This window comes from Spea bombifrons, chromosome 2 (genome assembly GCF_027358695.1).
Source record: "Spea bombifrons isolate aSpeBom1 chromosome 2, aSpeBom1.2.pri, whole genome shotgun sequence".
Taxonomy (NCBI): domain Eukaryota; kingdom Metazoa; phylum Chordata; class Amphibia; order Anura; family Pelobatidae; genus Spea; species Spea bombifrons.
Window position 1 is genome coordinate 61,101,536 of NC_071088.1, and position 13,591 is coordinate 61,115,126.

The window sequence follows — 13,591 nt, forward strand, 5'->3', positions numbered from 1 at the left end:
TACTACGACATCTTTCTCTGCGTTGATGTACTAAATTATATAACCTTCGAATAAAGACTCAACCTCTGCATGGACCAGTGGAGCCTTGTGTGTATGTGTGTGTGTGCATATACTTACAAATCCTATTTTTATTTATTATTTAATTTTATATACAGCAAAATGAGAACACTTTCTGTGTTCTTGTTATTAAACATATGATAATATTACAAAAGATAAATATAATTGTGTTCAGATACATAGAAATATATTTCTGTAAACCAAAAATATCACAATCCCAACGTCCACATTGCACGCCCTATAGAAATTAATACTTCCTCTGCAACAAAATAGCTTGGCTTATTTTTGAGTCTTTGAACCTGTAATATCATCTCACAGAAGTATAAATACATATTTTATATAACCCTTAAAATCCCGATATACTTTATAAGAGACTATACATTTTCAGGTTAAATTAGTTAAAACAGTTAATTTGATGCTATTGGCCGCCCCGGGGTAGGCTTGTCCTTGGCCAAGTTTAAAATGTAACTCACTTAAACTATATTTTGAAGCTTGTTGAAGGTACAGATTCATTTATGTGTATTGTGAAAAGACCTTCACTTTCCCACATGACTTCTGCTGTTTGTTCAAGTCACTTATTGCTTCTGCCTTTATCGAAATAAAGAAAACTTGCCCAAGTGAATCAGGACAGAACACATTTTCATTTTAGAGGAAGGTTTGGTTGTAAAGTATGTATCTGAGTTGGGATCTTGACAATATCGGTATGTGATCTTTAGCTATGATTGCAGCAAATGTTTTTAGCTTACTCCATTAAGCAGTAAAATGTGCCATAACCTGGATAAAAGTTTACACTGAATTATTCCTTAGATGAAATCCAGAGAAGAAACTTCTATGATTATAGTTTTTCAAATAGTAAAAAATAATTGTATTTTACATTCTTGAAAACTGCAGTGATGAAGAAAGGTTAGGTTCTCCAGTTGATCAAGTATCTCAGTAAAGTGTGAGTTGGATCAATAAATAGAATGGGGTTGTTCACTTGAACACCTAAAACAACTATGTCTCAGACCCTAGGTTAGAATGAAAGGTTCCATGGGATCAAAGAATCAATGTCCTTGTGGATGATACATGTTAAGGGCTCGTTATTTTCTTCAAGATGAGAAGATCTAAGTAATGTTTTAATACACTTAACATCCAATGGTATCGGATGAAAGATGTCTTGTCATCTTGTATATATTTTAATTTTGAGCCAGGAACTCTCTTCTCAGGAATAGTATAGCATATGTGTCAGATTGGAAGTTGAGATGTCATTACTAATGTCACTTTTGAGATCCTCAATATAAAAACAGCTAAACAGAATTCCTGCTAAAATTCGGTGGTACTGGTAACTTGAGTGACTTCAGAGTTCAAGTCTTCACACATTTGGCCTCCAGATCGTCGCCTTCGGCCCTTCATGTCTAGTCATACCGGCTTGTCTGGGGCATGAGATTGAGCACAAGTAGAAACATGGTCTCGAGTGGTGTTACGGGCTCTGCTGAAGCTGTTTTGCTCAGAGTGTGTGCGAAAAGGAAGGCAGAACTCACGAAAACACCTTTTGAAGTTTTCATCCAGAAAGGCATACAGGACAGGGTTTAGGCTGCTGTTGGTGTAGCCCAAGGCAATGCAGAAATGCCAGCTTGCCACAACATAGGGGTTTCTCTTGTCAATGTCCACCATGGTCCACACAATGACAAAGATGTGTATTGGAGTCCAGCAGATGATGAATGCAGCTACCACCACCAACACCATGCGGGTGATGCGACGCAGGTTGCGATCCTTCTCCCTAGAGCCAGAGAGGAGACGTACACTGCGCAGACGCAATATCATTAATCCATAGCACACTGTAATTACCAAGACTGGCACCACAAAGGCAAAGATAAAGACACATATTTTGGTAACAGTGTCCCAATACCAGTCAGGACGAGGAAATTGAAGCGTACAGGTGACTGTGCCTGCTGTTGAAAATAGAAAGAGAGAGGAGAGACAGATGTTACTTTTACACTACAGGTGGAAGGACATGTATCATCTACACATTTTCCCTATGTTTTAGTTTTGTTGTTTTGTTGTAACCTTAAGTATTAACATACAATATTTGGCTAAGTTGTCTGTTGTTATTATATCACTACACTTTTGGAAATAAAGGCTGCATTATCCACAATCCCTGTTTTTGTGTCATTTTGTACTATAAAGAAAGATTACATCAGTAGCGTACCTAGCGGGGGGCGGGGGGGGCGGTCCGCACCGGGTGCACTATTGTCAATGTCTGGCTCAATGTATAGTGATAGGGATTACGCTGTACCACCGTCAATGTGTGCCTCAGTATATAGTGATAGGTTTTATGCTGTACCACCGTCATTGTCTGCCTCAGTATATAGTGGTAGGTGTTATGCTGTACAACCGTCAATGTCTGCCTCAGTATATAGTGATAGGTGTTATGCTGTACCACCGTCAATTTCTACCTCAGTATATAGTGATAAGTGTTATGCTGTACCACCGTCAATGTCTGCCTCAGTATATAATGATAACAGTAATGCTGTACCACCTTCAGTGTCTGCGCCGGTATATAACGGTAGAAGCTATGCAGTTTTAAAGTGTGTGTGGGGGGGGTGCCACATACAGGATCCGCCCCAGGTGCCAAATACTCTAGGTACGCCCCTGGATTACATGTCCTCTTACCATGTAGGCAGCCTGCATTATTGTGATAGTGAGCGCCCCATATACATTATACAACTCCTTGTAGCTCCATCACTTTGTTATCATGCACACTTTCCTTGCAACCTACCCTTATTATTTTTAGTAACAGCCATAACCATAATCGGGACCCCAATGACTGATGACAAGATCCAAATGCAGACATTTATCACTTTCGCTTTGGAAGGGGTACGGAAGTCCAGTGCTCTTACAGGGTGGCACACAGCTATATACCGGTCCACACTCATCATGGTCAAAGTGAAAATGCTGGTGAACATGTTGTAGTAATCTATGGACAGAACCACTTTGCAGAGGATTTCTCCGAAAGGCCAGGTCTCCATGAGATATTTGGCACTCTGGAATGGTAGGGTACTAGTGGCTAGAGCATCTGCTAGGGCAAGGTTGAAAATGTAGATGTTGGTGGCAGTCTTCATCTTGGTATATCTGCAGAGAAGAGATATGGTTAAAATAAGGATGGGGGTGTTGATGCTATTTCACGTATTTCATGTTGTATCTGAGGAAAAATAGTCTTCAAATGTATAAATCAGAGTGCACTGCATGCTGCAACAGTAATAAGGATTAATTGGGCCATTTAGCCCGGACAAATATTTAGTTAGTTGTTTTAAAATTCCGGAACAACATTAGTCTGCGGCAATTCATTTACTTTAATCAGGGCTACTAAAATTTAATGTTGAATATTTACCTTTTTAAATATGGCATAAAGTAGTAGGAAAGTGATTAGAGAAAATAAGCTTAAAACCCCAGGGTCCCCATTTGCAGCATAGGAATCCCTGGTGCTTCCACTTCTGACGTTACCAGAGTTTTTTCTATCACAGTGTAAAGTGTTTACTTTTTAGTTAGTGTTTTAACGCTTTTGTAATCTCAGAGGGAAAACAAATCATTTAGTCCTTTAATCTCTCTCCTCTAGAGCTCTGTGAGAAGCTGATTTTTATGATCACACTCCAGGTAAGAACAATATGCAGGTCATACCTAGAATGTAGCCTGTCAACTGTCCATATTTTGCCTAATTTTACGTACTTGGGCACAACCAATAGTAGGTGAGGTGTAGATAAGTAGGTGAGATGTAGATATAGTTTTTCTCTTTCTGTCTTTTTTTGTTTAGACCGCATCAACCTCCAGGTTTGCCAGCTACAAGGAATCCCAGTGGCTTGGCTCTCGCTGATCAGTACCTGGGTCCTATGCCAGGCTGCAGTGCCATGCCAGCTGCCATCCTCCCATAAGTACTCAACACCAGAGATGGAGAGGATGTGACGGATAATATTTACCAGCATCTGGAGTAAGTCAGGGGTATTTTGAGAGGAGGGATAGGAGGAAAAGTATATATGGAGAAATAACTGGTGTTCTATTAGTTTGAAAAGGTTTTGTTAAAAGGTGGTATAGATACACAAGCAATTTGGTAAGGTGGTAGGAATTGTTCCGTGGAAAGACAGTACTATATTCAGTTCAAAGTTGGAACCAGTCACATATTGCAGCAATGTGTATTCAGACATTTTAGGGATGAAGAATTGTCACAAAGTATATCACACTAACAGCAATGGTAACACTAATGGGTAAAAACAAGAAACGATGTGATGTATTGCGGGATATCAGCAGCAGAAAGGACTGTGGAACTGCTTCATCGATTGTTGGCAAGACTTCACCTAAAACATCTGTCTCTTGATTTGAAGATCATGGGCATACAGTTCAATATCTACCATTAAATGGTAGCAAAGATAAAGATATATATATATAAAGTACCGGTATATGCTGCGTGGCCAGAAGTGTGGCCAAGAGGTTCTATTGAAGAGCTATAAGCAGTCCACTTGAGCAGCAGTACATAATATGCTCACATTCAGAGTAATGACATTTCTACTAGTCCGTGCAGCTGTAGATGGCTTTGGGCACAGAGCTGGGGATCCACAGTGCCTTCACTACAAGAAAATAATCAGCTGTTGTACGACAGCAATCTGTAGACCGTAGGATGACTTAACTGTATTGCCTATTGATTTAATACAGTTTGACCCCCTTCCTAATCTTCTGCTATTTTATGGCTTCTAATAGAAACGAAACATTATTTTAATATATATCTGTAAAGAAATAAATATATGGGATACTATGCAAACTTTAAATTATTGTAAAATATTGTGCATGAATCTATATTTTAAGGAATACAAAATGTTAAGACACAAGAAAGTGCTGTTTACTTATTTCTGAAGCGGGGATATATCTTTATCCAGATCTAAAGGTCCTATATGCATGTTACAAATACCAGTTTGGAAATAGGTAATCTGGTCACAGGGACAACTAATGAAGACCAATCCTAAAAAGTCTGTTTTAGTCAACCGCTGTCACAACAAACAGTGTGTTTAAACAACACACAGCCAGTTTCATGATTAGAACGTGGCAGAAAATTGGTATAGAAAACATTTACAGAAATGAATGAATATATTTTTTAAATGACAAGCTGATAAATGTATGTGTACACTTAGATGTGTGTGTGTATATATATATATACACACACAAAAAAGTGTACACAAAACACACATACAAAACAGCATAGGTATTCAGGTGTGGATAATATGTATTCTGCAACACACCAAAGCAGTCATATAACTTATGGTGCATAACTAGTATAAATATAGTACCTGTATGTACACACAAAAAACAAATATTCAAACACTGGTATGTTTGGTGCACTCTTAATAAATGCAGGTAACCAAGACATATAGGCATGTAGACATGATAGACATATGTATGTAGATATGTTCCAGCTAACTCAATCATCAGTGCATATAAACATAGACATATGCGTAATGTAATATAATAAAATGTTATATTATGTACAGCTTGAAACACACATGGTACAGTCATGCATAAAAGCAGAGCTACACATGCCTATTACGTCTGTCAAGTCAATACATGTTTCCAGCAGGAGTTTATTACCCTTTCCCTAACCCCCAACAAACACCCTCATACCTTACAATCCCATACATGACCAGGATGTTGCCGAGCAGCCCCACAACACACACCACTGAGTATAGAGCAGTAATAGCCACTGCCATTACAATGGAGCCATGATTCCTGGAGACTGTTTGGCCCGGAACACTGAAGCTGGAGTTTGATGAGGGGAAATATGAGAAATTCTGTGTGGCATTGGAAACAATGAAGTCTGGGTATAGTCTGGAGGTAGACATTTCCAGCTCTAGCTCCATAGTGAAGCAGTGAAGAGATACGCTGTCCTTCTCTGTGCACTGCTGCTAAGTACAAGTGGTACCCGAGTCTGTGTTGCCGTGGATACAGTAGGAAGGATGTTAAGGACAGGATGCTTGAACCACAGCAACTGAGATGAGAGAAGGGAGTGGGAGAGAGAAAAAGACTCCTTACCTCTTACAGACAACCCCTTCTCTCACACCTCCCTTTTTTAATTTCCCACTCATATATTTCCTCATTCCCCACAGACAGGCCTTTTTTTTCTCTTTGCAACAAATGAAAATCCTTTCCGTCTCCATATCCAGGCACTCTTATCCCTAGCACTTTTCCTCACCCGCCCCCAATAAAGCTACCCACTCATTCTTGATCCAAGCAGTCGGTCCCTTTTTTAATTCCTACCATGTTTCTCTGCTACCACGAACAGGAACACGAACTTTCTCCCTATAATTTCTACCTACCGTATTTTAAATTCAGCAATTCGTATGAAGCACCCAAAATTATTCCAGACCCCCCTGCGCGAATCAGACAAAAACCTGAAAATTCATGGGTCCACATTCATTCTCTCACACGTATTCTCCTTCACTCTCTCTCAAGCTTTCTAAATGTTTCCCCACTTCCGCTTCGGCCAACCACTTCTACTTCTGTATCCTCTTTCACCCCTTCAGTTTCCATCTTCTCTTTTTTCTTCTCTATTATAGCTTCAATCTGCTGTCTTCTTTCTTTGTCCACATCTCCACGGACATAACCGACAAGAATTTCTGCCGAAATGGCTGCCCTTGCAGTGACTATCTCCATGATTGGAGGACTGAAAGTGCCGCCATATTGCCCTCAGTTGGTGCTTTTGGTGATGTCCTCTTCTCCGATTGGAGGATCGGTGAGAGGACATGACCACAAGCGCAGCCATTTTGGTGGAAGTTCCTGCCGAGTTATGTCCGCAGAAATGTGCAGATTGCAGATTGAAGACAGAAGAGAAGGCAGAAGATATAAGAGGAATAACAAAAAAATGCAGAAGAAGATGCTGAAGCGGAAGTGGTCGGCAGAGAAGAGAGGGAAACATTTAGAGAGTGTGTGAACGAGAATGTGAGAGTCAATGTGGGCACCTGAAAAATAATTTTGTTCCTGAATCAAAAAGGCTGCCTCCATTTTTGGCTAAAACGAATGGGGAGGGAACGAAATTGGTTGCCCAAAAACGAACCGTAAAATTTGTTTCCAGAAAGCTGTGATAGATTGCCCTACTGTGCTAGCAGGCTTCCCAGCTCACCGGCTAGAGAGGGCTGTTCCTTGTAACCTGCCCACTTAGCCTATGGAGGACTGTACCTAGCCAGCACAGCCACCATAGCAAACTTACTGCTGTATTCCTTAAAATGTTGTACGCCAGGATATGACATCAGTATAGAGGACAGGAGCTTCACAATCTGTACACAACCCGGTCATTTCTTTATTTCCAAACATGCCACAATGAGAGCTGACTCTTTTTGCATATCATATATAACAAAGCAAGCTATATAAGCTGGTTTGTTGCCTGCACTGTGAGTTGCGATGAGATGAAACATTTTAACAATGCATTTCCAGGGCATACACTTTTGTTAGCGCCCCAAGAAACTCCCCAGGCATATCACAGCTGTACCCACTTACAACTCACTGTTTAACCAATAAACTCCATGGGCATAACCCTGTTGAATATAGATATGCAAAGATGGTCCAGAATTGAATGTAATGGATGCATTTGTAGTTGTTACTTCAAAGACTTGGCATACTAGTTGGGATCGGGGGGTTTGCAGTTCAGCGGTAGTTGAAGATATTGTTTGTTTCCCTGGTTTGTTTCACGAGACAAGCTACATCATTTTTACAATCCAAGAGACTTTATTCAGGAACCTTGACATTTCATACAACATCCCTTATTTTTTACTGTCAGCTGCAGCACATGCACTTGTCTTTTGTTCTGCAGTCTTTAATTCTCTACATGGTTCGGAACACACCTGCTGCCCCTACAGGCTTTACTTGTTTTTGTTAATGAGTCTCTGGAACACTGTAAACCCAGTTTTCTGTGCTTGTGCAGTAAGCCTTATTAGCTCCAGACTTTTTTCAGGTCTTGACCTGGCTTTGTTTTCTGACCTTGCACCTGGCTTTGTTTTCTGACCTTCTGTCTGCCCAGATGGCCTGCGACCTTCATCTTTTGTTATTACAATAGGAAAGGCTACTAAGACCTCCACTTGTGAAACCTCAAAGCCAGGGGCTCAGTGCCCAAGGGGAGATTGGTTATCCTGTCCAGGGTAAAAAGGTACAGCTCCACCTACTCCACTGAATGTAACACTTATTATAAATATATGCAACATTAAAAACATGATTCCCAGCACTGCTGAATTCCCAAAAAAATGACTCATCAATGTTTCTTTCATGCTTATTTGTATAACCATTCCCTAAAAAAATCTGTGTTGCATACCTACCAACAGTTCACAATTTCTTGGGACAGTCCTGTTTTTTTTTAAATTTTTATTTACACTGTGTAGAGGCAGCATGGCGTTTTAATTGCGTATGTCTAAGACACAAACAGCCCAAACATTGGAAAAGGGGGTCAAACTACCCAGTATCTGTACTGGGGAGCCTAAAACTCAGGGCTGCATGGTCACTCAGAATGCGTGGCCCCACACCCTTTTGCCTCTGGAACCAGGAAGGAACTGTTGGTGAGTATGGTGTTAGGGGCATGGTTAGTGGCAAGAGGGGACTGGACCAGAACCAGGTGGACCACCTGCCCACCATACTCAAAAAGACATCTTGGGGTGCGAAGCTGCAGATCATTGTGAGGAGAGAATGTGGGAGCTACAGTGGAGATCTGTGCTGAAACTGTACAGGCCTTCTGAATTTGCGTCCCGCTGGGCTAGGGATATCAGGGGATACACCAACCAACCCATGGACACTGGTCAGCTATTTTACCACCAATTCCTGCCAAAGTTAGGTATAAGTTTACTTTTTTCAGCAGTGCTTAAGATTTTTTGAACAGACAATATGTTGGAATCCAGTGGTCCAGCTGTGTCTCCACAGGTAAGTTACAGAGCACAAATCAGAACATGTGTATTAGTTAGACAGTTGCTTGGGACTTTTGCACAGGTTATGTGCCAAATTTTATTAAGCCCATGACTTAGTTGCAACACCCCACCAATTAACAAAAAACTCAGAATATATAGTTCCTGAAACAGTTAATGCAGAGAGGAGCATGAAGGACAGTGGTAGCTAGAATCCCGCCTAACCCCTTAAGCAGACTCTACATCTGTTCTGTTTTTTGTTTCTTTTTTTGCACAGCCGCATGTTATGATTTTATATTCGCGTGTGTGGCTGTGCATATCCAGTCTTCAGCCACACACTGCAGAATCCAATCTGATAGACATTTGCCCAGTGTGTCTGATGGCCAGCCAGGGCCAGATATATCTACTCCTCCATAGTGTATATTGTAGTCTATAATGCACTGTGGTGTTCTGACTTCTGTGGCAGGCACTAGAACCATGCTTTCCTTGTGTACAGTATAAGCAACATGTACACCCTTATTCAGGTAGCAGGCTACAGTGCCAAATACAAATATTTCCAAGTCATTATCATACCTGGGAACTCTCCGAGTTTGACCCGGAGATTGCCGGCTGAGCGTTGCTCCTCTGGTTCTCCGTGTTAAGACCCGAATCCTCCAGGTTGCGAGAGCGGGGTCTTGCCACGCCCCGCTCCCTGCTCATTTTTAATCATCGGGAACTCCCCCAACATCAGCGGGACCGCCCACTGACGTCAGCGGGACCGCCCGCTGATGTCAGTGTGCAGTCCTGGCCGCGTCCCGCAAGGGAAGGCTCCGGGAAGCCGGAGCCGAGGAGTTCCCAGGTATGGTCATTATGTACCCACATGTAGTGCAAGATGATATCCCATTCTATTTTGAGTCACAGAAGCTTATATCATCAAAATTACCTTAAATCCTCTCATATATCTCAAAGAACATGCTATATACCCTGTACTGCTGTCGCAGTTTATAAAATGTTATTCCAGAACTGTATAACTTTTGATGGGGTGTCCTGCTTGAATAAAAGCCTGCCATTGAGTAGCAAGAGCAAATAATTAATGAGCACGCTCTGCTCTGGGTTGTAAATGCCACACAACTTTTTGGATAACAAGGTTGAGCAAGGCCATATTTTCTTTGTCATACTGTGGGTTGCCTGTAGGAGGACATTGATAATTGTCATTAAAATGAAGACACCTGAGCAAGCTTTGAAATGTCTGCTTAAAGTGCATTGAAAAGGGAAGGCTTGTTAAGATGGGTTTTTACTCCAAGTGAACACAGTTTATAGTTTTGTTTGTTTCAAACAAGTCAGTGCTTACTATGCAATTACACGACTAGCTGTATGGGGTGGGTTCCCACAGGACTTGTGCCCCTGAAACTGATGGGTTGACGTTTGTACAGAATGTACTGTTTATTCTTAACGTTGTACCACATTATTTGGCATGTAACAGTACTTTCACATGGTTGTGAAGTGGTTAAAGGTTTCAGTGTTTTATGTATTTAAAGCTTCAGAGGAAATAATTACAGAGGTGCCAAGGTTTACATTACAGTTAATTACTGAGAAGGTTTAGGCCTGCAGAACCACAATCAAAGCTGAAAGTATTGAGATATAATGGTTAAGTGTGCAGCATTATAGATTTCAACATTTTCCCTTATTAGGGCACAGTTCTGTGTTCCTCACAGAATTTCTTGCTTGGACAGCAGTGGTTACATGTGTACGCACCTACCAAAATTTTCATCTATTTAGCACTGACAGAATTTACTTTGGGCTTTAACGTTTACATTATAATAAAGTGGAGTAGCAATAATTAGTCACATTATCAGTACAGTGGTCAAGCACACATTATGAAAGGGGTATTATCAAGGTCAGATAAAGGAGCTTTGGTCCCTGGAGCAATTATACAGGAACGGTCACATCTCTGGATTTCCTGCCTTTAGCAAGTTATTTTTCCCAGTTTCTGACTCTTTTTATCTTCTGTTCTATTATTTTGTTGGTCTTTTGCAATTTCTTTTGCAGTATCCTCTAACATGCACCTACATTCACACACACACACATGCATGTGGTCTGCAGCTTCCTCACTCAGCGGCAATTCAGTTGTGTCCCGTGACGTGCAGCAACCATCCTTTCTCACTGACACAGCGTCAGTGAGGGGGGATGATTGTCACACTTTGCAGGACCTGAACAGATAGCTGCTCCGTGGGACAGGTGAGAGGTATGGACCAGTAAGAACGCTGGTACCCTGGATCATCAGGAAATGCAATCCTTACAAAGACCTTTGTCTAAGAGTATGTGCTCCCGCTTCTGTTTTCATCATTTCAGAACTGGTCCATCATTCATTCAAGCAGTATTCATGGAATACAAACACTTGCAATACTTCTAGAGTGTGTTTATGTATGTACTGATGCTTCTACCACATTATTCATTTCTGGTCAGTTAATTTTGATTTATACCCGCTTATTAAAAATCTGTTTAGGAATATATTGGAATGAAATAAACCCTGTGGAAATTATGGCTTCACATTTTATACTGTTATTTCTACAACTGATAATTTGAATCCCAGATACAGATTTCAGTATTATGCCCAAGGGTGGGAAGGCACTTTCAACTCAAAAGGAATAACCCCCTCAGATGATACTTCATAGACTAAGTAATAATAATAATAATAATAATAACAATAAAAGGTCCAAACGTATACACTGGCTGATCCAACCAGAGGAAATAACTTGTATATGGCCTACATTTATTAAATAGCCTTCCTCACTCACTGCGTACAGCTGTGCTCAAAAGTTTGCATACCCTGGCAGAAATTGTGAAATGCTGGCATTGATTTTGAAAATATGACTGATCATGCAAGGAAAGTGTTCATATGAAGCTGTTTATTATTACACAGTTTGGCTCCTTTTTTAAGTCATAATGATAACATATATCACCTATATGGCCCTGATCAAAACTTTACATACCCTTGAATGTTTGGCCTTGTTACAGACACACAAGGTGACATGCATAGTGCAGTTAGTGTCTATGTATAAATAGTCAATGAGTTTGTAGCTCTCACGTGGATGCACTGAGCAGGCTAGATACTGAGCCATGGAGAGCAGAACAAGGTAAAGGAACAAGGTAAAGGAACTTTATAAAGATGGAATGGGATATAAAAAGATATCCAAAGCCTTGACAATGCCAGTTAGTACTGTTCAATCATTTATTAAGAAGTGGAAAATTTGGGGATCTCTTGATACCAAGCAAAGGTCGGGTAGAAGAAAAAATGTCTCAGGCTCAAATAATACAAATGTATAATACGAGGCCTACCAAACAGTGTGAGCAGTGTGTGCTGCAAATACAGTGTATTGGCTGTACAATGTATCCTCATCAATCTGGTTGCAGCTTGCTGTCCAGGGATTAATTGGGAGGAGGTTTAATTGCAACTCCCCCAACACATTAATAAGGGTTTAGTAGCAGTATAAACTGCTTTGTGCGCCCACTATGTAGGAGGTGAGAGTGGGTTCTCACCCTATTGAGAGTGTGCCTTGATGTGGCGGGTGAGCTTAATTATGCTTTGACGTATTAGTGAACTTCAGGCTCTATCTATGAAAGAGCCATTCCTACGTTTCTTCCCGGATAAAGTTGTGCTTTGGAATTTACACCCCCATTCAGCAGAAGAAGTAACTCTACATACTCTAGACCTGAAGAGATGCCTCAACATTTATTTGGAACATTTGGAACAAATGCCCCTGCATAAGTCCTCTCGCTTATTTGTGGCCTCTTCAGGCCCCAACAGAGATTTCAACATTTCCAAGAGCGCCGTTGCTAAGTGTTGCAGCCATCAGCTTGGCATACTCTGCAGCCGGCCAGCCTTCACCTACTGGGATCCGTGCCCACTCTGCTAGAGCAGTCTCCACTTCCTGGGCTGAGCGATGTTGCATTTCTCCTAAACAGATCTGCAAGACGGCTACTTGGGGGACTCTCCATACTTTTGTCCAACATTACAGATTCGATAAGATGGCGCAGGAAGATTTGCTTTGCGGACATAAGGACCTTGAGGATGTTTTTTCCTCCTGAGTTTGCCCATCCTCCTTCTTTGGTATATCTATCCGCAGTGTCACCTGGGATGGCAGGGAAACAGGAAATTCTACTTACAGAGAGCTTCTTTTCCCTGTCAATCCCTGGTGACACGTTTGTTTCCTCCCTTCCTTTTTCAATAAAATGTTTTGTTGCATTTGTTTTCCTGTGTGGTCTTTGTTATTTACTGGGGATAGTAGGAGGGGAGGGGCCTTTAAATGTTTAGAGTCCTGCCCTATCTCAGGCACAGAGGAGGAGTCTATCCATAGTGTCACCAGGGATTGACAGAGAAAAGAAGCTCTTGGTAAGTAGAACTTCCTGTTTCCTTGTGTGCACACATTCGAGGTTGTTGGCTCCTCATCAGTCTGGTTGCAGCTTGCTGTCCAGGGATTAATTGGGAGGAGGTTTAATTGCACCTCCCCCAACACATTAATATGGTTTTGGTAGCAGTATATGCCCACTATGTAGGAGGTGAGATTAGGTTCTCACCCTATTGAGAGTATGCCTTGACATGAAGGGTGAGGTTAATTATGCTTTGGCCAATTCATATAACCAAAATCTCTCAT

At 41.2% G+C, this 13,591-nt stretch overlaps 1 protein-coding gene across 1 annotated transcript; it reads right to left on the reverse strand.

Annotated features, from left to right (window-relative positions):
• Positions 1 to 579: 579 nt before the first annotated feature.
• OPRD1 (opioid receptor delta 1) lies at positions 580 to 5,947 on the reverse strand. The gene is made up of 3 exons (XM_053454452.1): positions 5,701 to 5,947; positions 2,816 to 3,168; positions 580 to 1,988 (listed from the first exon to the last, which is right to left on the reverse strand). The coding sequence occupies exons 1-3, from the start codon at positions 5,934 to 5,936 to the stop codon at positions 1,456 to 1,458; spliced, it is 1,122 nt and encodes a 373-aa protein (XP_053310427.1). The 5' UTR covers positions 5,937 to 5,947; the 3' UTR covers positions 580 to 1,455.
• Positions 5,948 to 13,591: the final 7,644 nt, after the last annotated feature.